Below are 20,482 nucleotides of genomic sequence, written 5' to 3'. Positions count from 1 at the left end.
CCTGCTTTTTTCAAGTAAAGGTTGATGGGAACATAGTCGCTCTCATTCATTTGTGTATTGTGTGTGGCTGCTTCTGTGCTACCATAGCAAAGCTAGATAGTCATGACAGAGACTCTATTTCCCCCAAAGCCCAAAACGTTTACTCTCAGGTCTTTTACAGGAGATGTTCCTTGACCCCTGTATTGGACCAGCCCTGAAGGAATAGGAGGAGAGGTAGGAAGCCAGAGGATGGGAATGCTTAAAAAATATGGATATTGGGATAATCACAATTCCTATAGAGTATGCTTTCAGTGTTTTCCCAGAAGTAGAAATAGAAAAATTCCATGGAAGCTACATTTCTAGTAATCAGAAAGTCCTGGTTCCTCTCCTTACCTGCATTGCATTTGGGCTTGGGGCCTCCCTTCTTTGACTTAGTCTCTGTTCTTTCCCTGGGGGGAGGGTGCGGGTTTACAACCCCCTGGGGCCTAACCTGCTCCCCTCAGGGGCTGCAAAGGTCCTACAAACAGAGAAGCAACTTCTGATGATAAAGATGAAACAACCTTGCTCCTCACTATTATGCAACAGAAGCAAGGGCTAAAATTGCCTTTGACAGATGGGTGTTTCTAAAAAAAAAAAAAAAAAAAACCAAAAAAAAAACAACCAGTGCAAATCTCACAGTGTTATAGTGATCATATGTTTAAAACATCCATTTAGAAAGTGGTCAAGCATTTGGATGAAAAGAAGCCTGTAGTCATGATATGACTACCTTACATTATTTTACTTAGAGCAAAAAATAATCATCACTTTTCTTGTCTAAATCTCATTTTCAAGTCTCATTTAAAGGCTGTGGTTTTCATAAACAATTGTCTAAAATGTGTCCTAACTGAAGCTTTTATCATAATGCAGATAAATTGGAAAACAAGATCTACAATATAAAGAAGTATGGTAAAAATATTGAGGGTGCAGAAAGGGGGGGTGTTGGTCAAAGGATATAAACTCCAACCTACAAGATGAATAAAATCTGGGGATCTAAGGTGCAGCATGGTGACAATAACTAACAAAACTGTATACTTGAAAGTTGTTGAGAGAATAGATATAAAATGTTGTCACCATACACACAAAAATGGTAATTATGTTAGGGGATGGGAATGTAAACTAACCTTATTGTTCTAAATCATTTGTGATATCTTCCTGTATCTAATCATCACATTGCATACTTTATACTTATGATGTTATATGTCAATCATATCTCAGTAAAGCTGGCAAAAACCTAGCTACGATATATATATATATATATATATATATATATATATATATATATATATATATATAAATTTTAAGAAAGACATCTTCTAAAATTATTTTCAAGTCTAAAAAAGAAGTAATATTGAATAATGTTCAATTTTTAGGTTACCTAAAATGCTTTGCACAACTGAAATTCTGGAATTAGTTCCAGAGTGTCTAATTAATTTACTATATCTTCCATAATGTTTCCCATGGTCCCATCTTTTGTAATTCACTCCTCCTGAGATCACTGCATATGCTTTCAAGGGCATTTCCTGCCTCTGGTGTCTGCCTGCCTCACTGCAATGACGTGCACAGCCACATTAATCCTCGGGTAACTCAAAACCTTTAGCAGTTCTCACTAACAATCAACTGAATTACTAAATTCTCATCTAGGCATTTTTTTCCCACAGCTCATTTTATTATTTTTTCCCAACTCATCTTTCAAGCTTCCCCACCCTGCATTTTTAAAATATATTTGTATTGATTTCAGAGAGGAAAGGAGAGGGAGAGAGATAGAAACATCAATGATTAGAGACATTGATTGGCTGCCTCCTGAATGCCCTCCACTGGGGACTGAGCCTGCAACCCAGATATGTGCCCTTGACCGGAATTGAACCCGGGACCCTTCAGTCTGGAGGCCGATGCTCCATCCACTGAGCCAAACCAGCTAGGGCCCCACCCCACATTTTTATATGTTCACTTCAGCCCAGGTAGATTTATTAGATGGTTCCTTGAAGTATTTTATTCATTTTTCCCCCTATTGACATCATTTGCACTGCATGCCCAAATGATATTTTTGCCAGCTTCCCCTGAGAGAGAGCAGAGCAAGGTGGATTGTAGCCAGACCATTTGGTTTGAAATCCGTTTTGATGCAGGTTACCTGGATGATGTGGGCTCGCTACTCAATCTCTCCCTGAATGTAACCTTTTGTAACTAAGAAAGTAATAGTAATTAACTCATAGAGGTGCCAATAGGATAAATTAAATATAGGCCTGTTAAGGACTTAGGCAAGTGCCTGCCATGTGTTAAATGCCACGTTGTTTAGCTTAGACAGTCTGAGCACCTCTCTTGAAATGGAACTCAAGAATACTAGCTCTGCTGCTTGCTGGGTAGGTGACTTTGGGCATACTACTTAACCTCGTTATACCTCAGTCTCTTCACATGTAAAATGAGACTAATATATGATCTGTCATTGTCGATCGTGAAGCCTACGTGTCCATCCAACCATCCAACTGGTAGCTATGACACACATTAACCACCAAGGGGCAGACGCTCAACACAGGAGCTGCCATGGACCTGGTGCCGACAAACCAACACTTGCCTTCCCCTAAGTGGGACACAGGCCCTGCCACCCCTGGAGTGACACCCCACCAAATCACAGCCAACGCTGCCCAGACTTCATGGCACAAATGCGACCCACAACTCAGCCCAGCTCAGAAATAGTGGCTGTAGGTGCTGGGTAATGACGTCATGTAGCAATGCCTTGGCTTCTCCCTAGCAACTAGCCTCCTTGGAGTTTCTTCAGCCCAGGAACACAACTTGCTTTACAGCCAGGTGCAAACATTTTACACTGTAACCAAATGTTTGTGAAGCGTTTGCCCATGCCTCATCTCATTTGATCCTCACAGAAGTCCTGGAGTAGGTAGATAGGAGACTTGGTAGAATCCTATTTTCTTTTCATTAGCCGGAAAATGGAGATTTAGAAAGTTTAGAAACTTGACCAGACTGAAAAGAAGTAAGAAATGGTGGAACTTAAAAATGACTTCAGTTTTCTCACTGTGCAGAATATAGTCAAACACTGCTACAGTTAAATATTTTACCCTTTGTTCTCCTTGAGTGATCTACAATAATAATCTGCTTCATTCTGATATTTACTATTGTGTTACTGACAACTGAAAGAGAAGTTGGGGTGCTTCACTGGGCTGGAAAAAGTTTAGCTAAATCAGAAAGTAGGTATAATTAAGCAAGTTTATTCTATCCTATCTAATAATAGAGAAACATGGTAATTAACCATAACTTCGCTACCCTTCCCATTGGCTAATCAGCAGGATATGCAAATTAACTGCCAAAAAAGATGGCAGCCAGCAGCCACGCAGCTGAAGCAAACATGAGGCTTGGTTGCCCCGGCGATGGAGGAAGCCAAGGTTCCCTGCCTGCCGCAGCCCAGCTCTGAGCTTCCAATGCAACAATGTTGCAATTATAGAAGTTGAACAAACTCAGAAACCTGGTTTCAGCCGGCAACGGTCTCAGAGCTGGAGCCAACTCTCAGCTCCAGTGACAGCTATAGAAGGTAAATAAACCCCAGAATAAAAAAGAAAAGAAAAAAAAAAGTGGCTGGGAGCTTCAGTCGCCCACCAACCTGAAAACGGACCTAGGCCCCTCACCCAGACTGGTCAGGCACCCCAGTGGGGTCCCCCACCCTTAAGGGGGTGTGACCAGCTGCAAACAGACATCACCCCATCATCCAGGCTGGCCAGGCACCCAAGCGGGACCCCCACCCTGATCCAGATCACCCTTCAGGGCAAACCAGCCGGCCCTCACCCGTGCACCAGGGCTCTATCCTATATAGTAAAAGGGTAATATGCAAACTGACCCTAACAGGAGAAAGACTGGGAATGACTGGTCACTATGACACACACTGACCACCAGGGGGCAGACGCTCAATGCAGGAGCTGCCCCCTGGTGGTCAGTGTGCTCCCACATGGGGGAGCTCTGCTCAGCCACAAGCCAGGCTGATGGCTGCCAGTACAGTGGTGGTGGTGGGAGCCTCTCCTGCCTCCTCAGCAACGCTAAGGATGTCCAACTGCAGCTTAGGCCTGCTCCCTGCTGGCAAGTGGGCATCCCCCGAGGGCTGTCTGGCTGCCAGAGGGATGTTTGATTGCCAGCTTAGGCCCAATCCTCTGGGGAGCAGGCCTAAGCCAGCAAGTGGTCATCCCCGAGGGGTCCCAGATTGCGAGAGGGCACAGGCCGGGCTGAGGGACCACCTACCCCTGAGTGCACAAATTTTTGTGCACCAGGCCTCTAGTACATATATATAAAAGGCTAAGTTGACTTGCACATGCATGATACATATAAAGCTCTTGCTGGTGCCAATCACACACGTGTGTTTCGATCTGTCACTGTCGATCGTGAATTTGATTGACACTTCTATTATAGAGAAAGGGCAAATAGTGATATTAAAATATTTCTTCTAATTAATTTCCTTTCAATGTTTACAAATCTGTGCACCGGAACACAAGTATCACCATAATAGTTGTAAAAATTAAACACTAAAAGTAAAGAACTTTGCATAGTGTCCAGCTTATAATAAGTACTGAATTATATCTGTTGTTTCTGTTCTCAGTATCATTATTATTATTACCATTGTTGGATTCTTTGGCTACTTTTAATATTCTAGATTTCCAAAGAACTTCAGGGTGCATCTAACTGCTTCAGTCTGACTACTATAAAGATCAAGATTACTGGTTGCTTTCCCCCTAAGTTTCTATATGTGCACAATATCAAATAGATAGCAGTGGAACTAACCAGTTCTTCAAACTTTCTGAGTGGAAGCAAAGCAAATAAAAAGTTTTACAGACATGTTTAGTTCAGTAGGATTTCCAGCAGGTGTCATAACTATTTTACACCCGGTCTGTGAGGTAGGTCAGGAAAACATCAGCATTTATCTAAAAATAAAGTTTTCAGCCCATCCTCACAAATTATACTCTGCACTGACCTTGTGAGCTTTTTTTTAAATCTAGGTGAGGTATCTGTTGCCCCTTTAAAGCCAGGAAATTTTCCTTTTACATGTGTGAATCTAACAAGCTGTTAATTTTGAGGACAGACCTGTCTGTCTCTGCTATCAGACAGGTTACCAATTCTTTTATCTAATTTTTTGATCCCCAAATTCCTTAATGGGAAACAAGGATTATGTAATTTACCCATTATTATTATTATGAGATTATGTATGTTAAAGCCCTAACATACAATGAGCATCTATTAAAGGTGACCACCTTTTTAAAATATCTTATTGTTTCTTCCTGTGAAACTAGCATAATATAGAATGGACATTCAAGTAAATGTCAAGATGAATTGAATCAAATAGCATAATATATTTTAACATACTAAGAATTATAAAGTTGATGCTAACTTTATTGATATATAAATGTAGGATTTTTTTCTCTTGCTTGATCATTCATTTTATGTTTATTCTTGGTCAACTCTCATTTGAAAATGAAACACAGTTAACTAAGTAAGCTCATAAAACTAAAGTAATTATTTTCATCACCTCATAATATTATGTATTAAAATTAAGAAGTTGGGATTTTATAGTCTGGGCAACAGGGAGAGATTGATAATGTTAGGAAAACTAATCATAATTTAGCGTTTGCATCAAGGCAAAGAAAGAAGCTAAAGATGACTTTTGGACTTTTAAGGTTCAACTAAACAGAAATAGACAAATCAGGAGGAATGCTAACTTGGAAGACTTTGATGACTGGTATAGGTGCATGGGAGTAAGAAAAGATATATTGTTTAAATAAAAGGTCCACAAAAAATTGGAAACTTGCAAATATGTCAATCAGAGAGTCAAGGTTTAAGACAGTTTTGGAGATGAAAGCTGAAAATGGGGTGTTAGGGTAGCCTTGCAAAGAGCTTAGAATAGAAAAAAGGGGACTATAGCTGGATAAATCTTGTTAGTTTGGGAAGAAATTTTCATGGAGATTATTTTCTGGGAGGAAGGGAATTTGGTAGATTTATTTTGGATGACAGTAGGTGCTTAAGTTACATATGAAAACTACTTGTCTAAATTTTAAGAGTATATTTTCTTACGTAAAAGAAAATCTTAAATGAGACAGATATGAAGTAAAAATATTTTTGTTTCACTGTATTTGGACTGTTATATGTATAATTCTGTTCTATATATAATGCATTGCTTAAAATGCTTTAACTTATATTTGGAATGTACAACCAAAAAGATATGTTTGTTGAAAATCTGGCTTCAAAGATAGATGTCAGTTCCTCCTTAGTAAGTATTCTTTTACCTACTAAATCCCCCCAAAAACCTCTTGAAACCTTTTCCTACATCTAGATTGTGCGAGCTACATTAAACTATATTCCCGTTTATAATAATAATTGCTTTTGGCAATTATTTGTTTCTTTAATAAGATGTAACTAAAAAAAAAGTGTGTGTGTGTATGTGTGTGCGCACACGCGCGTGCGTGCACAAAGCCTTCAGACTTATGAGAGCAGACACCGTAACAAGAGAAATTTGGATCTCATGGACCTCACTGCCAGATCTGCTGAAGGTGAAGGCTCAAACATTTTTCTATGTCATCCTCTTTGTCTACTTCCTGTAAATTTTAGAAAAGCCGAAACTCAGTTCAACATGGTGCCAAATGGTTAGTCTATCAGCCGTGGGCAAACTACGGCCCGCGGCCCGGATCCGGCCCATTCGGCTGTTCTATCTGGCCCGCGGAGCCAAAAGAGCAGAGGGTTCTCTTGCTCTCCCCTCCGCTCCTTCACCAGCAGCAGTGTTAACATGTATTAGTTCACACAAACACTCCATCCATGCTTTTGTTCCGGCCCTCCGGTCCAGTTTAAGAACCCATTGTGGCCCTTGAGTCAAAAAGTTTGCCCACGCCTGTTTGGAAAACAAATGAGTGAATACATTTGTACTCCCCGCCCCCCTCTTTTAATAGCCATTTTAAAAAGCATTGTAGGGAATATCAGGAGACCTACGAGTGGCATTACCAGGCGTGTGACTTAGGTTTAGTCATCATTCTCTGAACCTTAATTTCTTTAACATTAAAATAATGTTAAGCCTTTTATAACATCCCAAAGTGCTTTATGGTGTTTTGCATTCAAGATACTCTATATAAATGATGAAGTGTCATAGGTGAGGTACACTAGATTATATTCAACTCTCTCTACAGATGTGGGGCACATTGGGAAACCAGGAAGGAGACTGTGATGAATTTCAGCATGACAGGCAGACCTGGGAATTCTGAAGTCACACGTGCCATCAGCTGTAAAAGAGGTTTTGGTGCAGGGCAACCATCTGTCATGGACAACTGCCCAATGGCTTGGCTAAGGAATCTTCCTAATCGCTAAGCTTGGTTGATTTGTCTATTTTTGAAAAATCTCTTATATTGTATTTCTACTAGAATTCACCAGTATGGAAGTGGCACAACATTTCATGGCCAGAATGGCTCAGGCCCCTACCAATCAGATCTGAGGTCTGGTCAAGCAGAATGGATACCAACTGGTGCCCTGTTCTGGTGCAGCCCAACTGAATAGATCAGTGGTTGGTAGCAGTTACCATTCTGGCTGGTTTACTATTTACTATTCTGCAAAGGCATAAATTCAAGCTGTATTATTTAATTAAAAAAAATATTGCAGTATCATTGATCACCAGAAACTACAAGATGGGCTGAAATTATAGCGAAGGGCATTGCTTTTATTTTCAAGTAGTCACATCTAGTGCTGCAGCAGCAGGGAAGAACAGCAAGAACAGCAAAAGCAAAACCTCTCTCACTCTCTATGTTACACAACCCCCATGATTCATATTTTGTGTTTGTCGTCTTAAATTTTTTCTTACACCAAGAACAGAAAAAAAAAGAAAAAACAAACAAACAGAAAAGATCTCGGGATTTCAGAGAGGTAGAGAAGAAGCAAGAAAAGACCACCTGAGAAAAACAAATTGGTTACCTCCAGCATCCTAACACTTCTACCCCGCATGCACACCAGCTGCATCTGCAGTTGTCCAATTCTGCTAGTATCCATGATGGTGCAACACAGGGAGCAACTCACTTTACAAGAATGTGTATAAGTCAGAGGTTCTGCAGAAGAATGAATGTAAAAATATGAAGGAATGTGAAGAAATCAAAAGCCTGCTTTTGGTATATTCTCTAGTTTGCCTCTAAGAAATTGAAGGCAGAGTGGGTTAAATGAGGGTGATTCCTGTGTCACTCTAATGCCAAATCCTATATAATAAAACCCTAATATGCAAATCTACCAAACGGCAGAACAACCAGTCACTATGATGTGCACTGAACACCAGGGGGCGGACACTCAACACAGGAGCTGCCCCCTGAGAGTCAATGTGCTCCCACAGGGGAAGCGCCACTCAGCCAGAAGCCAGGCTCAGGGCTGGCAAGAGCAGCAGTGGTGGCGGGAGCCTCTCCTGCCTCTGCGGCAGCACTAAGGACCCCTTGAGGGATGTCCACTTGCCGGCTTAGGCCCCAGGGAGCAGGCCTAAGCCAGGAGGCAGACATTCCCACAGGGTCCCAGACTGTGAGAAGGTGCAGCCTGGGTTGAGGGACCCTCCCCACTCCAGTGCATGAATGTCATGCACTGGGCCTCTAGTTGAGTAATAATATGGTTTCATATAAAGGGAAAGTACAGTTTCCCATCCTCAATTATAGGGAGAAATTATCTTTTCTTTTTTTAAATATATTTTATTGATTTTTTACAGAGAGGAAGGGAGAGGGACAGAGAGCCAGAAATATCCATGAGAGAGAAACATCCATCAGCTGCCTCCTGCACACCCACTGCAACCAAGGCACATGCCTCTGACCAGAATCGAACCTGGGACTCCTCAGTCCACAGGCCAACACTCACAGAACCAAACCGGTCAGGAAAAATTGTCTTAATTCAAACATTGAGATGATTAAAAAACTACTGCAAAAAACATTTGTAACTGTAACTTCCTAGGAAAAAGCTTTAGCTCATATGATATCACAAAAACAAACAAACAAAAAAACACACAAATATCTGTGGCTGATGGAAAGAGTTAGCAGCCATTGTTTTATACTGAGTGAGGAATCCATAATGGAAGAGGGCCAACATGTAGACAAGAACTCAATCCTACTTCACCATTCCTACTTGGTGGTCTACAAAAGCCACTGACAATCTAACTAGCGAGGCAAGTTGTATTTAAGTTTTCCTTCCAGAAAATTATATGGGTGGAGTTGATAAAAACATGAAGAATAATGGTTTTCAAACAACAAAATAAAAAAAAATAATAATTTTTAGGATTCCTGGGTATGACTTGTCACCCTGTACAGGGTCTTAATTTCTCAGTAGGAATACATTCATTAAAATCAGTCAACTCAGATGTAAAGTCTTAATTTGTACCCAGCAAAGCTTTGTAAGAACATTCTTGTAAAAATAAAGGCCCAACTCATTTTCATTACTAATCCTTAGGCCACGTGTATGAACAACAGATAAAAGATAATATAACCTAAAATACACTTATAACGTTAACAACGAAAGAATGGTGGTTCCCTAAGGCTGAGGTAGCTATTTTTGGCATTTTTGCCACCATTCTCCTCCCCATGTCTGCAGCAGATGCTGCAAAAGCATCATGACATTCTTCTCCCCAGCTGCTCCTGGAGGAACTCTAAAATACTTTGTAACATTTTCCATCAGCTAACAGTCATCTCCAAAAGGTACAGAGAGGAAACCAATTTTCATCCTGTAAGTGCTACAAAAGACATTAGTCATCACGTAATTATAAGACACAGGTTTGGCTACAATCCTGAGTGCTGTGGCCAATAAAAGAATCTGCATCTGTCCTAAGATAACTAAAATATCTAAGACATAATGGAAGAAGAAGGATGTTTTATTTAAGCTTCAACTTCAGAAGAAAAGGCACACAGTATTAAAAGATAGCATCTTATATTGGGGGGGCAATAATTTAATATTTTAATAGCATTTAAATATTACTATCAGCCTGAGCCGGTTTTGCTCAGTGGATAGAGCTCCACCAGCGGACTGAAAGGTCCCAGGTTTGATTCCAGGCAAAGGCACATGCCTGAGTTGTGGCCTCGGTCCCCAGTGGGGGGAGGGGGAGATATGCAGGAGGCAGCTAATCGATGAATCTCTCTTATCATCGATGTTTCTATATCACTCTCCCTCTCTCGTCTGAAATCAATAAAAATATATTTAAAAAAATAAATACTACTGTCATTCTATGGAGAGTTGGACCACAGTAGTATTATGCCCATTCTATCATTTTTTAAAAAATTCATTAACCTCACATGTTTTGGTTATTTTAGATATTAGTTACATTTCAAAACACAAAACCTTACGATACATTCTGGTAAATTACTATCTACTGAGAGGAGAAGAGAGCATGAAACTCAAACAAAAATGTATAATGCAATACAAATATCCAATCTTGAAACTCTAATAAAAGTTTCTCTTCGTAGAGGGAAGGCTCTTGGCTATTACACAGAAAACCACAACATGTGGCTCCCCAAAAATGCATTACAGATCAGGCTCATAATCCTTCCTTCCACAAAAATGGCACAAGAATTGATTTCAATTATCATTAAATACTTATTTCCCTCTCCTGTCAAAAAAAATGTCCCATATACATGAAATTGAAGGTTGGCAACCTGAACTCATTTATGGAATTTTAAGGACTATTGATTTACCAGTGAATTTTTCTAGTTTTCTCATTGCTACTGGAAGGATGCCTCAGAGTCAGAATTAGATGATAAGATGGGCTGGAATGCCAATAGGCTTACTTAAGACTGATGGAGAGAAAAGCTCCTCAAAACTTTGTCAAAACGAGTATTATAAATGAGGTTAACATGATTGATTATACTTGGCCAAAATTTCTTATGTAGCATTGAATTCATGTCTCTTCTTGCTTTGCTATGCCCCATACAACTCTTTAATATCGGAGTATTAATCATTGGAGAAAATATGAGGTAATTTAAAAATAAATTGGATCTATGTCTTTGTAAACTAGAAATTATTTTTGCATCTTAGGGGTTTTTGTTATTGTTTTATTTTTTTCATGCTACACCAACATATAAACAATAAGAGAGCATTGAAGCAAATATTTATATTGTCAATATATTGTCAATTTATGTCAGGGTGTGACATTCTGATGGACACTTGCAGATGTTATGTGCCTTTATCTGCACATTTAATTTTTCCATTCAACATTTGTTAAAAAGACAGCATCAACTTTTACTTATTAATGATGCCAACATGGTTACAGCTAAGCACAGCAGTGCAGATAGACTTTCAGTACTAGAAAGAAACTAAGATTACATAGTCAATATTTTCTTTAAACAATACCCACCCCCTCCTCCAGCCTCCATATATACTTCCCTATAAACATTGACACTGTTTTTTTTTTTGTTTTTTTTTTCTAGGAGAGGGGGTGGCAGATCCACAGTTTGTGGATCCTGAAGATTATACAAGTATGCATTCTCTTAGAAAAAGTTTACAAAATTATGAATACAAATTAAGCATGAAAGTGAATATATTGAAAAATTTAAAAAGATGAAATCTTACAAAATCCTGAAAGTAATATAGTCTTTTTATTAACTAACTACTTGATATGCCCCTATACTATTTTTCCACATTTTGGAACAATTATTTTTTTGATCACCTTCTAAAATTACAATTATTTTCTAAAGTGAGGACAGAAAATTCAAGTTATTTTTTTTAAATATGTATTTTTTTTTTATTTCAGAGCGGAAGGGAGAGGGAGGGAGAGAGAGATAGAAACATCAATATGAGAGAACCCTTGATCGGCTGCCTCCTGCATGTCCCCTAATGGGGATAGAGCTCGCAACCAGAGCATGTGCCCTTGACCGGAATCGAACCTGGGACCCTTCAGTCCACAGGCCGATGCTCTATCTACTGATCCAAACCACCAGGGCGAAAATTCAAATTCTTTTCCCCCCTCTAGAATGATTGATAGAAAAGTTTGGTATTTTTTTATAAATTTTTGAAAAGCTTCAGTTTCACAAGTTATTAATTGGTTGTTATAGACTATTAGGATGATTGTCAAAATCAGGTAAAATTCTATCAAGTTTTTTCATAGTTGAGCTGAATGATATGGAAGAGGTTTACACAGAACAAATCTGGCCCAATACAGTTCAAAACTTGTTTCTCCATCACTAAACACAACTTCCTGCATCAGTGCTGCAGTTAAGCATCAAATAGTCTGACCTTGGTCCATGAAAACTTGTATCCATGAATACTCGCAACTGTATCCCTGGAATCATTTCTATAACAGAGTGTTAGGAACACCTGATTTATACAAATAAAAATATTCCACTAAGTGCAAACTAAGTGAATCTCCAACACAAACTTCAGTTAGCACAATCTCACAAATAGTCTTGCTCACTCTAACCCCACCTGACCCAAGGGGAAGTGTGACTGCTGGGGAAATGATCTCAAATGAAGGCAGGTAAAATACCTTACTTTGCAACTAGAGGCATGATCCTCTGAGCACACTCATGAGGCCCCTCTGAGTCTTTGAAAGGAGATTCTTTTGCTTCCAGGTCAGTCTTTTACTGCCCGCCCCTTCCCACCACAGCCCTGCCTTCTGTCTCCCCACTCTCATATACTAACACATTTGAACTGATTGATTTTTATTTTCCCCCACATCCACTTGTCATTAAACCCTTTTGTTTCCATTTTCAGTATTATCCTTCACCTTGATATTTTCAATCCATTCCAATGCTCAGGGCCAAGGCCACATCTCAGTGAGTCTCATTCTTGTTCATCCCCTAAATCTTTTATCCCTTCTTCACTCTAGTCTCCAGTTCACCCTAAACAACTGAGAATTATAAATTTCCCTAAAACCTTAGTTTATCCTCTACTCAGGAACCTTCAGGTGACCTTTTATTGCAATAAGAGAAGTTATAATGTCAGCAATTGAGGTCCCCTGTAACTCTAATATTACTCCTACTGCTATCTTAAATGAACTTTGTCTCCCAAATAGTCCTCCCAGATTCTTTAGATTTGCTTTGAACGGTCCTTTTTCTTGCCTTTACTATTATTATTATTATTATTATTATTATTATTATTATTTTGTGCATGGAACTTCCTGCCTCTTCTCTCTACTTCTCAGAGTTATAATTATTCATCTTAGATTTCTATTATTCTTTTCCTTACCCTCTTAGAGGTTTTTTAAAACACCCATAGCCATAGTGATAATTCCCTTTAGGAGCAGATATACAAGGTGTAGCAAAAGTAGGCTACAGCTGTGAGTATGTAAAAGAGTTTATTCTTGTATTATTATTTATTAATGATTGTATTATTTTCCATACTAACAACAGTAAACCTACTTTTACCCAACCCTGTAGTCTCTCTTTGGCACTTAATATATGCTATGTTATACTTTCATTCATTTACTATTTTTATAAAATATGTATTTGTATGTATAGTGAATATACATATTCACTATATATATGTATATATAACGTCTTTCTAACAATATCATAAATAGGTTCAATTCAATGGCTATTACTGAGCACTTAGAACTACAACAATGACATACATTTAAGAAATGCTTTCTGCATGTTTAATCTTGTAAGTGGGAGGCGATAACAAAAATTACTTCTACTAGAGGGTAGAGTAAGATAAGAGCCCTGCACAGCAATTACACATTGTATGTTGAAAGTTAGACTAACCTTAGTCTCTCCCACTAGACGGCATGCTTTTGAGAGTAGAGACAGCGTCTCCTTAGGTCTCTTTAGCCACAGTTTTCATGTTTCCAGTGCTTAGTTTCTGCAGGAATTGAGCTGTCCATGGTTGGAGGTGTTCATGTTGGGGCTGGGATATGTCCTACAAATCACTAAGGGGATTCAAACACTGACCTGTGGTCTGGATGCAAAGTATGGAGGACACAGACCTGTGGGTACCTGTCGGTTCTCCGTGAGATAAGACTGTAGAATACTTTGATGTGACAGACACAGAAGCTTTGGAAACAGAAAACTGGATGCCATCCTCAATTTCAAGGCTCAGTTTCCCCACCTACTAGATAGTCCATGATATCACGAAACCTAGTGAATTAATATTCAGTGACCAGAACCTAGTAAGTATTCAAAAGATGAGGTTTTAGTTGTCTCTCACTGAACATATTATCCATTGCAGAGCTAATCAGCTTCATATTTTGTTGTGTGGGTATGTTTTTCTGAAATGTACTTTTCAATTCCCTAAATCTACTTCAATCGTGGTGATGAACCTGTAAAATGTAAAGGAACTCTTCTTAGCAGAAGGTCAATGAAAAGAAGCTTTAAAATACTTTAAGTCTGGATTAGGATGTGTATCAAACTAAAATCCCCATTTTTTTTAAAGACTGAAGTTAACACTAATGATGGTTGTAAACAGCACTCTCACTTACAGTAAGCTGTTTCTTGTCAGGCAAGCTGCAAGGAATGGATTTGATCACCCATATACATTCTATGTGGTCAGAAGCTTAATGTTCAGACTCAGCAGGGGAGAAGGAAAAGTAAGAAGAGTGAATTGGCTTGTGGTGTCATCTATAATAAAGGGAAACCTTTTCTAAGAAATTTTATTTGAAAGTTAAGAACTCCTAGAGATTTTCACCACCAACTCAGCGTGGTGCTATTATTTTGTTACCAAGACACTTAAACTTTGTTTTTCCTACCCTTACAGAGAAATCAATAGTTTAAAATTAGAGCAGAGTAGAAGCTCTTGAGTGTTAATCAGGGCTTGGTACTGAGACTTCTGAGGTTGTTGTAAGCAGCTTACCAGCCATGCATTAAATGTTGTATGTACTCATTGAATGGTTTATAGAAAAAGAATTAAAATATAACATATGACAGGTTTTAAAAATATAGCAAAAAAGAGTTTTTACAAAAACGGTTATCTACTTTTTCCTGTTATCAATAGTACATTATCATAGATTTATTTTGGGATATCTGCCAAATTCATAATATTTTCTCCTCTGGAAAATAGTGTTCCCCCATGTTAGCCTTGGGGTTAGGTCCCCAATAACCCCTCTTCACTGGTGGCTGATGAGTGATAGATTCCAGGCATAATTTCCAGAAACTCTCCACCTATTGTCTCAGCTGATTCACTAGTGTGAGACACCTGACAATAGGATTCTGCCACCTGGGGATCTAGATTAGATTGAGAGACAGACAGCCAGTCAGTATCTGTAGGTGACGAGAACTAAATGTAAGCTTTACAAAAGCAGATATTTGGTCTTTGTTCACAACTACATCTCCAGGACCTTCAGAACAGCGCCTGAAATAAGATATGGGCTTAGAAATGATTGAGTGAACGAAGGCAAGGGAATAGATACTTTAAAATCTAAGTTAAAAAAATCAGATTACATGACTTTACATAATTTCTTTGATTTTCTTTAAGAGCCACCCTCCTCCTAGATTCCTCCTGTCAGAATATAACCTTTTCCATCCACGTTTCTACAAACGCTTGATGTTTTTGTAGCTTGCTCGTATTTACTTTGTATCCCAATGACTTCTTCACTGTAAACTGGAATGCATGTGAAAGGCTACAATGTTTCCCAGTCTTGTTCTCTTTCATGGTGCCCTGTGTAAGCCATGTAAATTATCTGATTAACAACACTGCTGACCACTAGGAAACAGCTTTCCTCTCTTTTAATTTTTGAAATAAAGACATAACTGTTGAACCCTCTATTTAGAAGGGGGAAACGCCATGGTGGCAATGTACATAAAGATGGTAGAGTGGAAAACATTCTTCAGAGATTAAAAATGATCCCCTCATGCCCTTTGTGGATTTTAATTCATTCATTTAGCAAGTACTCACTTCGTACATCCCATGTCTCAGGGAAGAGAGGGCAGAACCAAGATTCAGCTCTGTTTTTCCTGGCCTGAAGGCTGGTTTTAGGGCAGAAAATGCTTTTTGCTTCTGATTTTTAAATTTCCAGATTGTCTAAAATTTTAAATACTGAGATCTGATGTTATAGAAAAGATACTTTAGAGCAGGGGTGGGAAACATCCAGCCGTGGGTCTGCATCAGGCCTGAGAAATCATGTGGTCTGGCCCCGCCGAGGCATTAGGGGTGAGTTAATTAAACGTTGGATCAAATATAGCAGGTTAATTTTTTTATTCTTTTTCATTAATCCTCACCCAAAAATAGTTTTCCATTAATTTTTAGAGAGAGTGGAAAGGAGGGGAAGAGACAGAGAGAGGGAACTATCAGTATGAGAGAGACACATCAATTGGTTGCCTTCTACATACTCTGACCAGGGCTGGGGATTGAGCCTGCAACCAAGGTACCAGTTCTTGACCAGAATAAAACCTGGGAACCTTCAGTCCACGGTCCGACGCTCTATCCACTGAGCCAAACTGGCGAGAGTGTAGCACGCTAATGTTTAAGTTGATAATTTTGTATGGCCCGAGAATGATGTTATAAATATCCAAATAGCCCTTGGCAGAAAAAGGTTCCCCATCCTTGCTTTAGATGAACACATTTCCCTTTTTCCAGTAGAAATGGATTTATAACAATAATTTTTCATCACTCTTGCAGAGGCTTGTCAGTGTTTCCTATCTAAGCAGTAACATTATTCCTAAAAATTAATATACTCTAAGCATTAAAATATTCTTATTGATACCTATCAACCATGTTCACTTGAGTGTAGGATTAAGTTTTACTTGGCTATTAACGAATCCATAGAAAATTTGCTTTGAGTACCCAGCATGTGACAGAAAGTGTCCTTGATGAGTTTATATTTAATAAGTAATCATTCACAGAGGACATTTACGAGGACAGCGTGTCTGTGGGTGGTTGAATGAAACAAACACCCAGATTAGGAAACGAGAACACTGACGAGGTTAATGGCAAAATGGATCTGTTTCACAGAATTACGAGCTGGCTTGCGTCAATTCAATTTAACATTTACAATGGACTTATTTTAATCACAGAAGTGAATAGGAAATTGTTTTAAAATTTTCACTATCAGGTAGGGGGAGTGGATACCGGACTAGAATACAATGTGACCCATGGAATACTAGCAGCCTAGTTGAATGGTCAAAGGGTGTATTAAGGATACAGTGGGTGGGAAGAGAGGGAGATATTTATAGATGCTGCGTTTTGTTCATTCTACAATTTTTTAAAATTCTTCATATCTGCCAATCCTATGTCTTTCATATAGTGAAAGAGAAAGTAAGGATATTTAAACGAAAGAGCAGTCGCATGGTTATACATTATTACCAAAGTTTATAATATAATCACATTATACTCGTCAAATATTACTAAGCGTTTTATGCTGACCTTCATCATATCCCAGGAGAAGCATCTGAATATATGACGATTCACATTATGTCCACAATTATTTCCATTTGGAAACTGATGTAGTCTTATAGAGATAAGAAAACTTCAGGATAGTTTGATTCTTAAAATGTAAGCTATTTAACTGGCACTAACAACAATCATGGTACCTTGTAAAATGAAAGCCTTTCTCAAAATACTACCGTTTACGTGCACTGTTTAAATTCCGTTGCAAATGACATTCACTTTCTGCAACAAACATCATCTGCTATATTCATAGTATATAAGTCTTTGAGGCTTAGCTTGTTAATTCATTAAAATCTTCCTAACAACCGACTTGCCGAGGGTACTTACATATTCTTCATACGCCTCGTGGGCTGGAGGAGGGGGTGCCCGGTATCCTGGCACTGTTGGTGTCCCCCGAGCTCGTGGGGTAGGGACACCTCTGGCTACAGGGGGCACTGGAAGAGCTCCACGGGTCACAGTGGTCCCTCGAGGAGTGAGGACACCTCGTCCAGGTGGTAAGGGAGGAGGAATGGCACCCCCACGACTCCTAGGGAAAACAGGACATGCTCAGATGGGAAACACGTGATGAGAGAAAGGGACTAACACAGATAAAGTGCTCCTTTCATAGCCTCCACACAAGGGGAAGAAACCACATTTATCACCACAGGCGTGTGTGCGTGTGTGCGTGTGTGCGTGTGTGTGTGTGTGTGTGTGTGTGTGTGTGTAATTGATTCTTCAGAATGTAACGTACTTTGATCTACACAGTAAATACTGGTAAATAAATTTTTTAAATACTGGTGATGACTTAGTTATGAAAACCATGTTAAATACTTTGATATTTTCTTTTCTAAAACTAAATAAACAAACAAAAACCAACCCATTCTCATTTTTTATTCCAAACTTACCACGAAGACCCAAATGAGAGCATTGTCTTATCTATGACTCACTGGACCATGTAGGAAACTGAGCTGCTAAATGTCAATGTCCCCTCCATGCTGGAGTTTATTGACAGTGATGTGCAATGTTGTCATTTACCAAAAAAAAAAAAAATCTGTCTGCACTTTAATACTTAATAAAAGGAGAAACTCTAACCATGGTGATATCATTCTGTTTATCATAGTAGCTGAAGCTCGAGGTCACTTGAAGTCACAGCTCATTGTCACTGATTTATTGTCATGCATGTAATCCCCTGAACTGGTAGAGTCCCTGATACAATTTATTTTCCTCTGGTAACTATGGCGCTAGTGAAATACATTAGGACTCTGCAATAAAAAATAAATAAATAGACTGAATACTCTGAACTACAGTGCTTGGCACAAAAGTAACTTGTACTAAAAGCCCTAGATCAAATGGATGCAGCCAATTTTTATGGTATTCCGAGGCCTTTGGAAAGGTGGAGTGCTTGTCTGAAGTCTTTGGGCGGAAGCATGGTTATTTCACTTTTTATTGTGTCTGAAAGGCTGGCTTGCAGAAAGCACTGCTTTCAGCAGGAACACTAAAGCTTTGGGAAAAATAATGATCATTGGGATGTCAACAATCACACGGTTTGGCTGCACCTACAGATGGGGAATGTAGGTTATGCTTTCTGCTATGAATAGCAGTCAGCTGGCTCTCTCTTGCTTGCAGAAAATGAGCTCTTACCAGTGAACAGTAAGAATGCTGGTAAAGCTTTTAAAAGTTTAAAATAGATTACAGAGTTGAGGAATAGAGGAATTATCAGAGAACTTATTGTGAGTCTAATGTATAGAAAATGCACTCCTAGACCGGGGGAAGCTGAAATATAAAAGACCCAGAAGGCCAGGTGCCTGCTTCAAGCACAACAGAGCCCAGGAGGCAATGTTCTACATTATCATGATAATGTAATACCATATTCTATATTATCATGGTAATATAAAAACACATCTATAAAGAAGCATGTAAAGACCAATATTACCTTCACTGGACCGAGCAACTATCTGTATGTTTCCTCATAAACAGGGTGAGCATATTTCAACGATTGCTCAGTATCGTTCTGATTTACAGCTGTTGTGTTAGCTTGCTGTTCAGTTTAGCATTTTAACACTCTTAAAGGTGTCCATGTGGGGCTAGTAAATTATATGTCACCTACTTTAAACTACATTCACAAGTCCAGGGTATATCACTGAATAATCACAGGTAAGTATTATAACTCACTGGGCCTGAGGTGGATTTTTTTTTTTCCTGATGATTCAAATCCGATTCTAAATCTGTAACAATTCATCTTTTATGATCTTTCCCTAGCTGCTTTGGCTCAGGGGATAAAGCATTGGCCTGTGGACTGAAGGGTCCCAGGTCTGATTCCAGTCAAGAACATGTGCCCTGGTTGCCAGCTCGAACCCAAGGAGGAGGTATGCAAGATGCAGCAGTCCTCTCTCATAATCTCTCTCTCCCCTCTCTTTTTCCTCTGAAATCAATAAAAATATCTTTTTAAAAAATTTTATGACCCTTGCATCAAATCTAATTTCTTATCCCATTCCTTCATCAAATGTCTCCAAGACACAGCCCTAGCAAACCTATCTCCAGAATCTGACTCATTATGTCCTTCCCCTCGGTATTAACCCCACATCTCTCTTCTCCAATTTAACTCAAGATTCAAATCACCTATTTTAGGATATGGGCCTTGGCTGCACCCACACTATAGTATTCTTTCCTTCATTTTATTGACTTCTTGAAATGTCCCCACTTTAATTCTTCAAATCCCCATTCTTTAATTTTTTAAAAAAGGGTGAAGGGATTAAGAAGTACAAATTGGCAGTTGCAAAGTAATCATGTGGATGTAAGGTACAGCATTGCCAATATAGCCAATAATACTTTATAACTATGTATGGTTCCAGGAGAGTGCTGGAAATATCAGAGGAGAGGACATTTTGTAAAGTACATGATTGTCGAACCACTATGCTGTACACCTGAAACTAATACAAAATAACATTAAATGTAAAATGTAATTGAAAAATAAAATTTAAAAATGTCATCTAGGTATTGTTTTTGCCACTCTGTTGGAAATACTCTTGACTGACCTCACCAATAGCCTACTGATTTCAAAATCCACTCAATTTGTGTACAGCCCCCTTTCCACTTCGCCTCCCCTATTGTACTTATCACTGTAGACCTCTATCTGGAAAATGCCTTCTTTGGACTTTAATACTCTGTTTTTCTCCACATTTCCTCCCTCCTCTTT

At 38.9% G+C, this 20,482-nt stretch overlaps 1 protein-coding gene across 2 annotated transcripts in view; it reads right to left on the bottom strand.

The window, feature by feature from the left end:
- KHDRBS2 (KH RNA binding domain containing, signal transduction associated 2) overlaps window positions 1-20,482 on the bottom strand; it is a 500,563-nt gene that overhangs the window by 156,680 nt on the left and 323,401 nt on the right. For both annotated transcript variants that reach the window (XR_004969007.1, XM_036318302.1), the window contains exon 6: window positions 17,635-17,833. Coding sequence is in view for 1 of the 2 variants with exons in the window: in XM_036318302.1 (XP_036174195.1) it covers window positions 17,635-17,833 (199 nt within the window). In the remaining variant the exon portion in view is untranslated. The remainder of the gene's footprint in view (window positions 1-17,634; window positions 17,834-20,482) is intronic.

Source organism: Myotis myotis, unplaced genomic scaffold, assembly GCF_014108235.1.
Source record: "Myotis myotis isolate mMyoMyo1 unplaced genomic scaffold, mMyoMyo1.p scaffold_m19_p_7, whole genome shotgun sequence".
Lineage (NCBI taxonomy): Eukaryota > Metazoa > Chordata > Mammalia > Chiroptera > Vespertilionidae > Myotis > Myotis myotis.
This window is presented reverse-complemented; position numbering and strand designations above follow the sequence as displayed.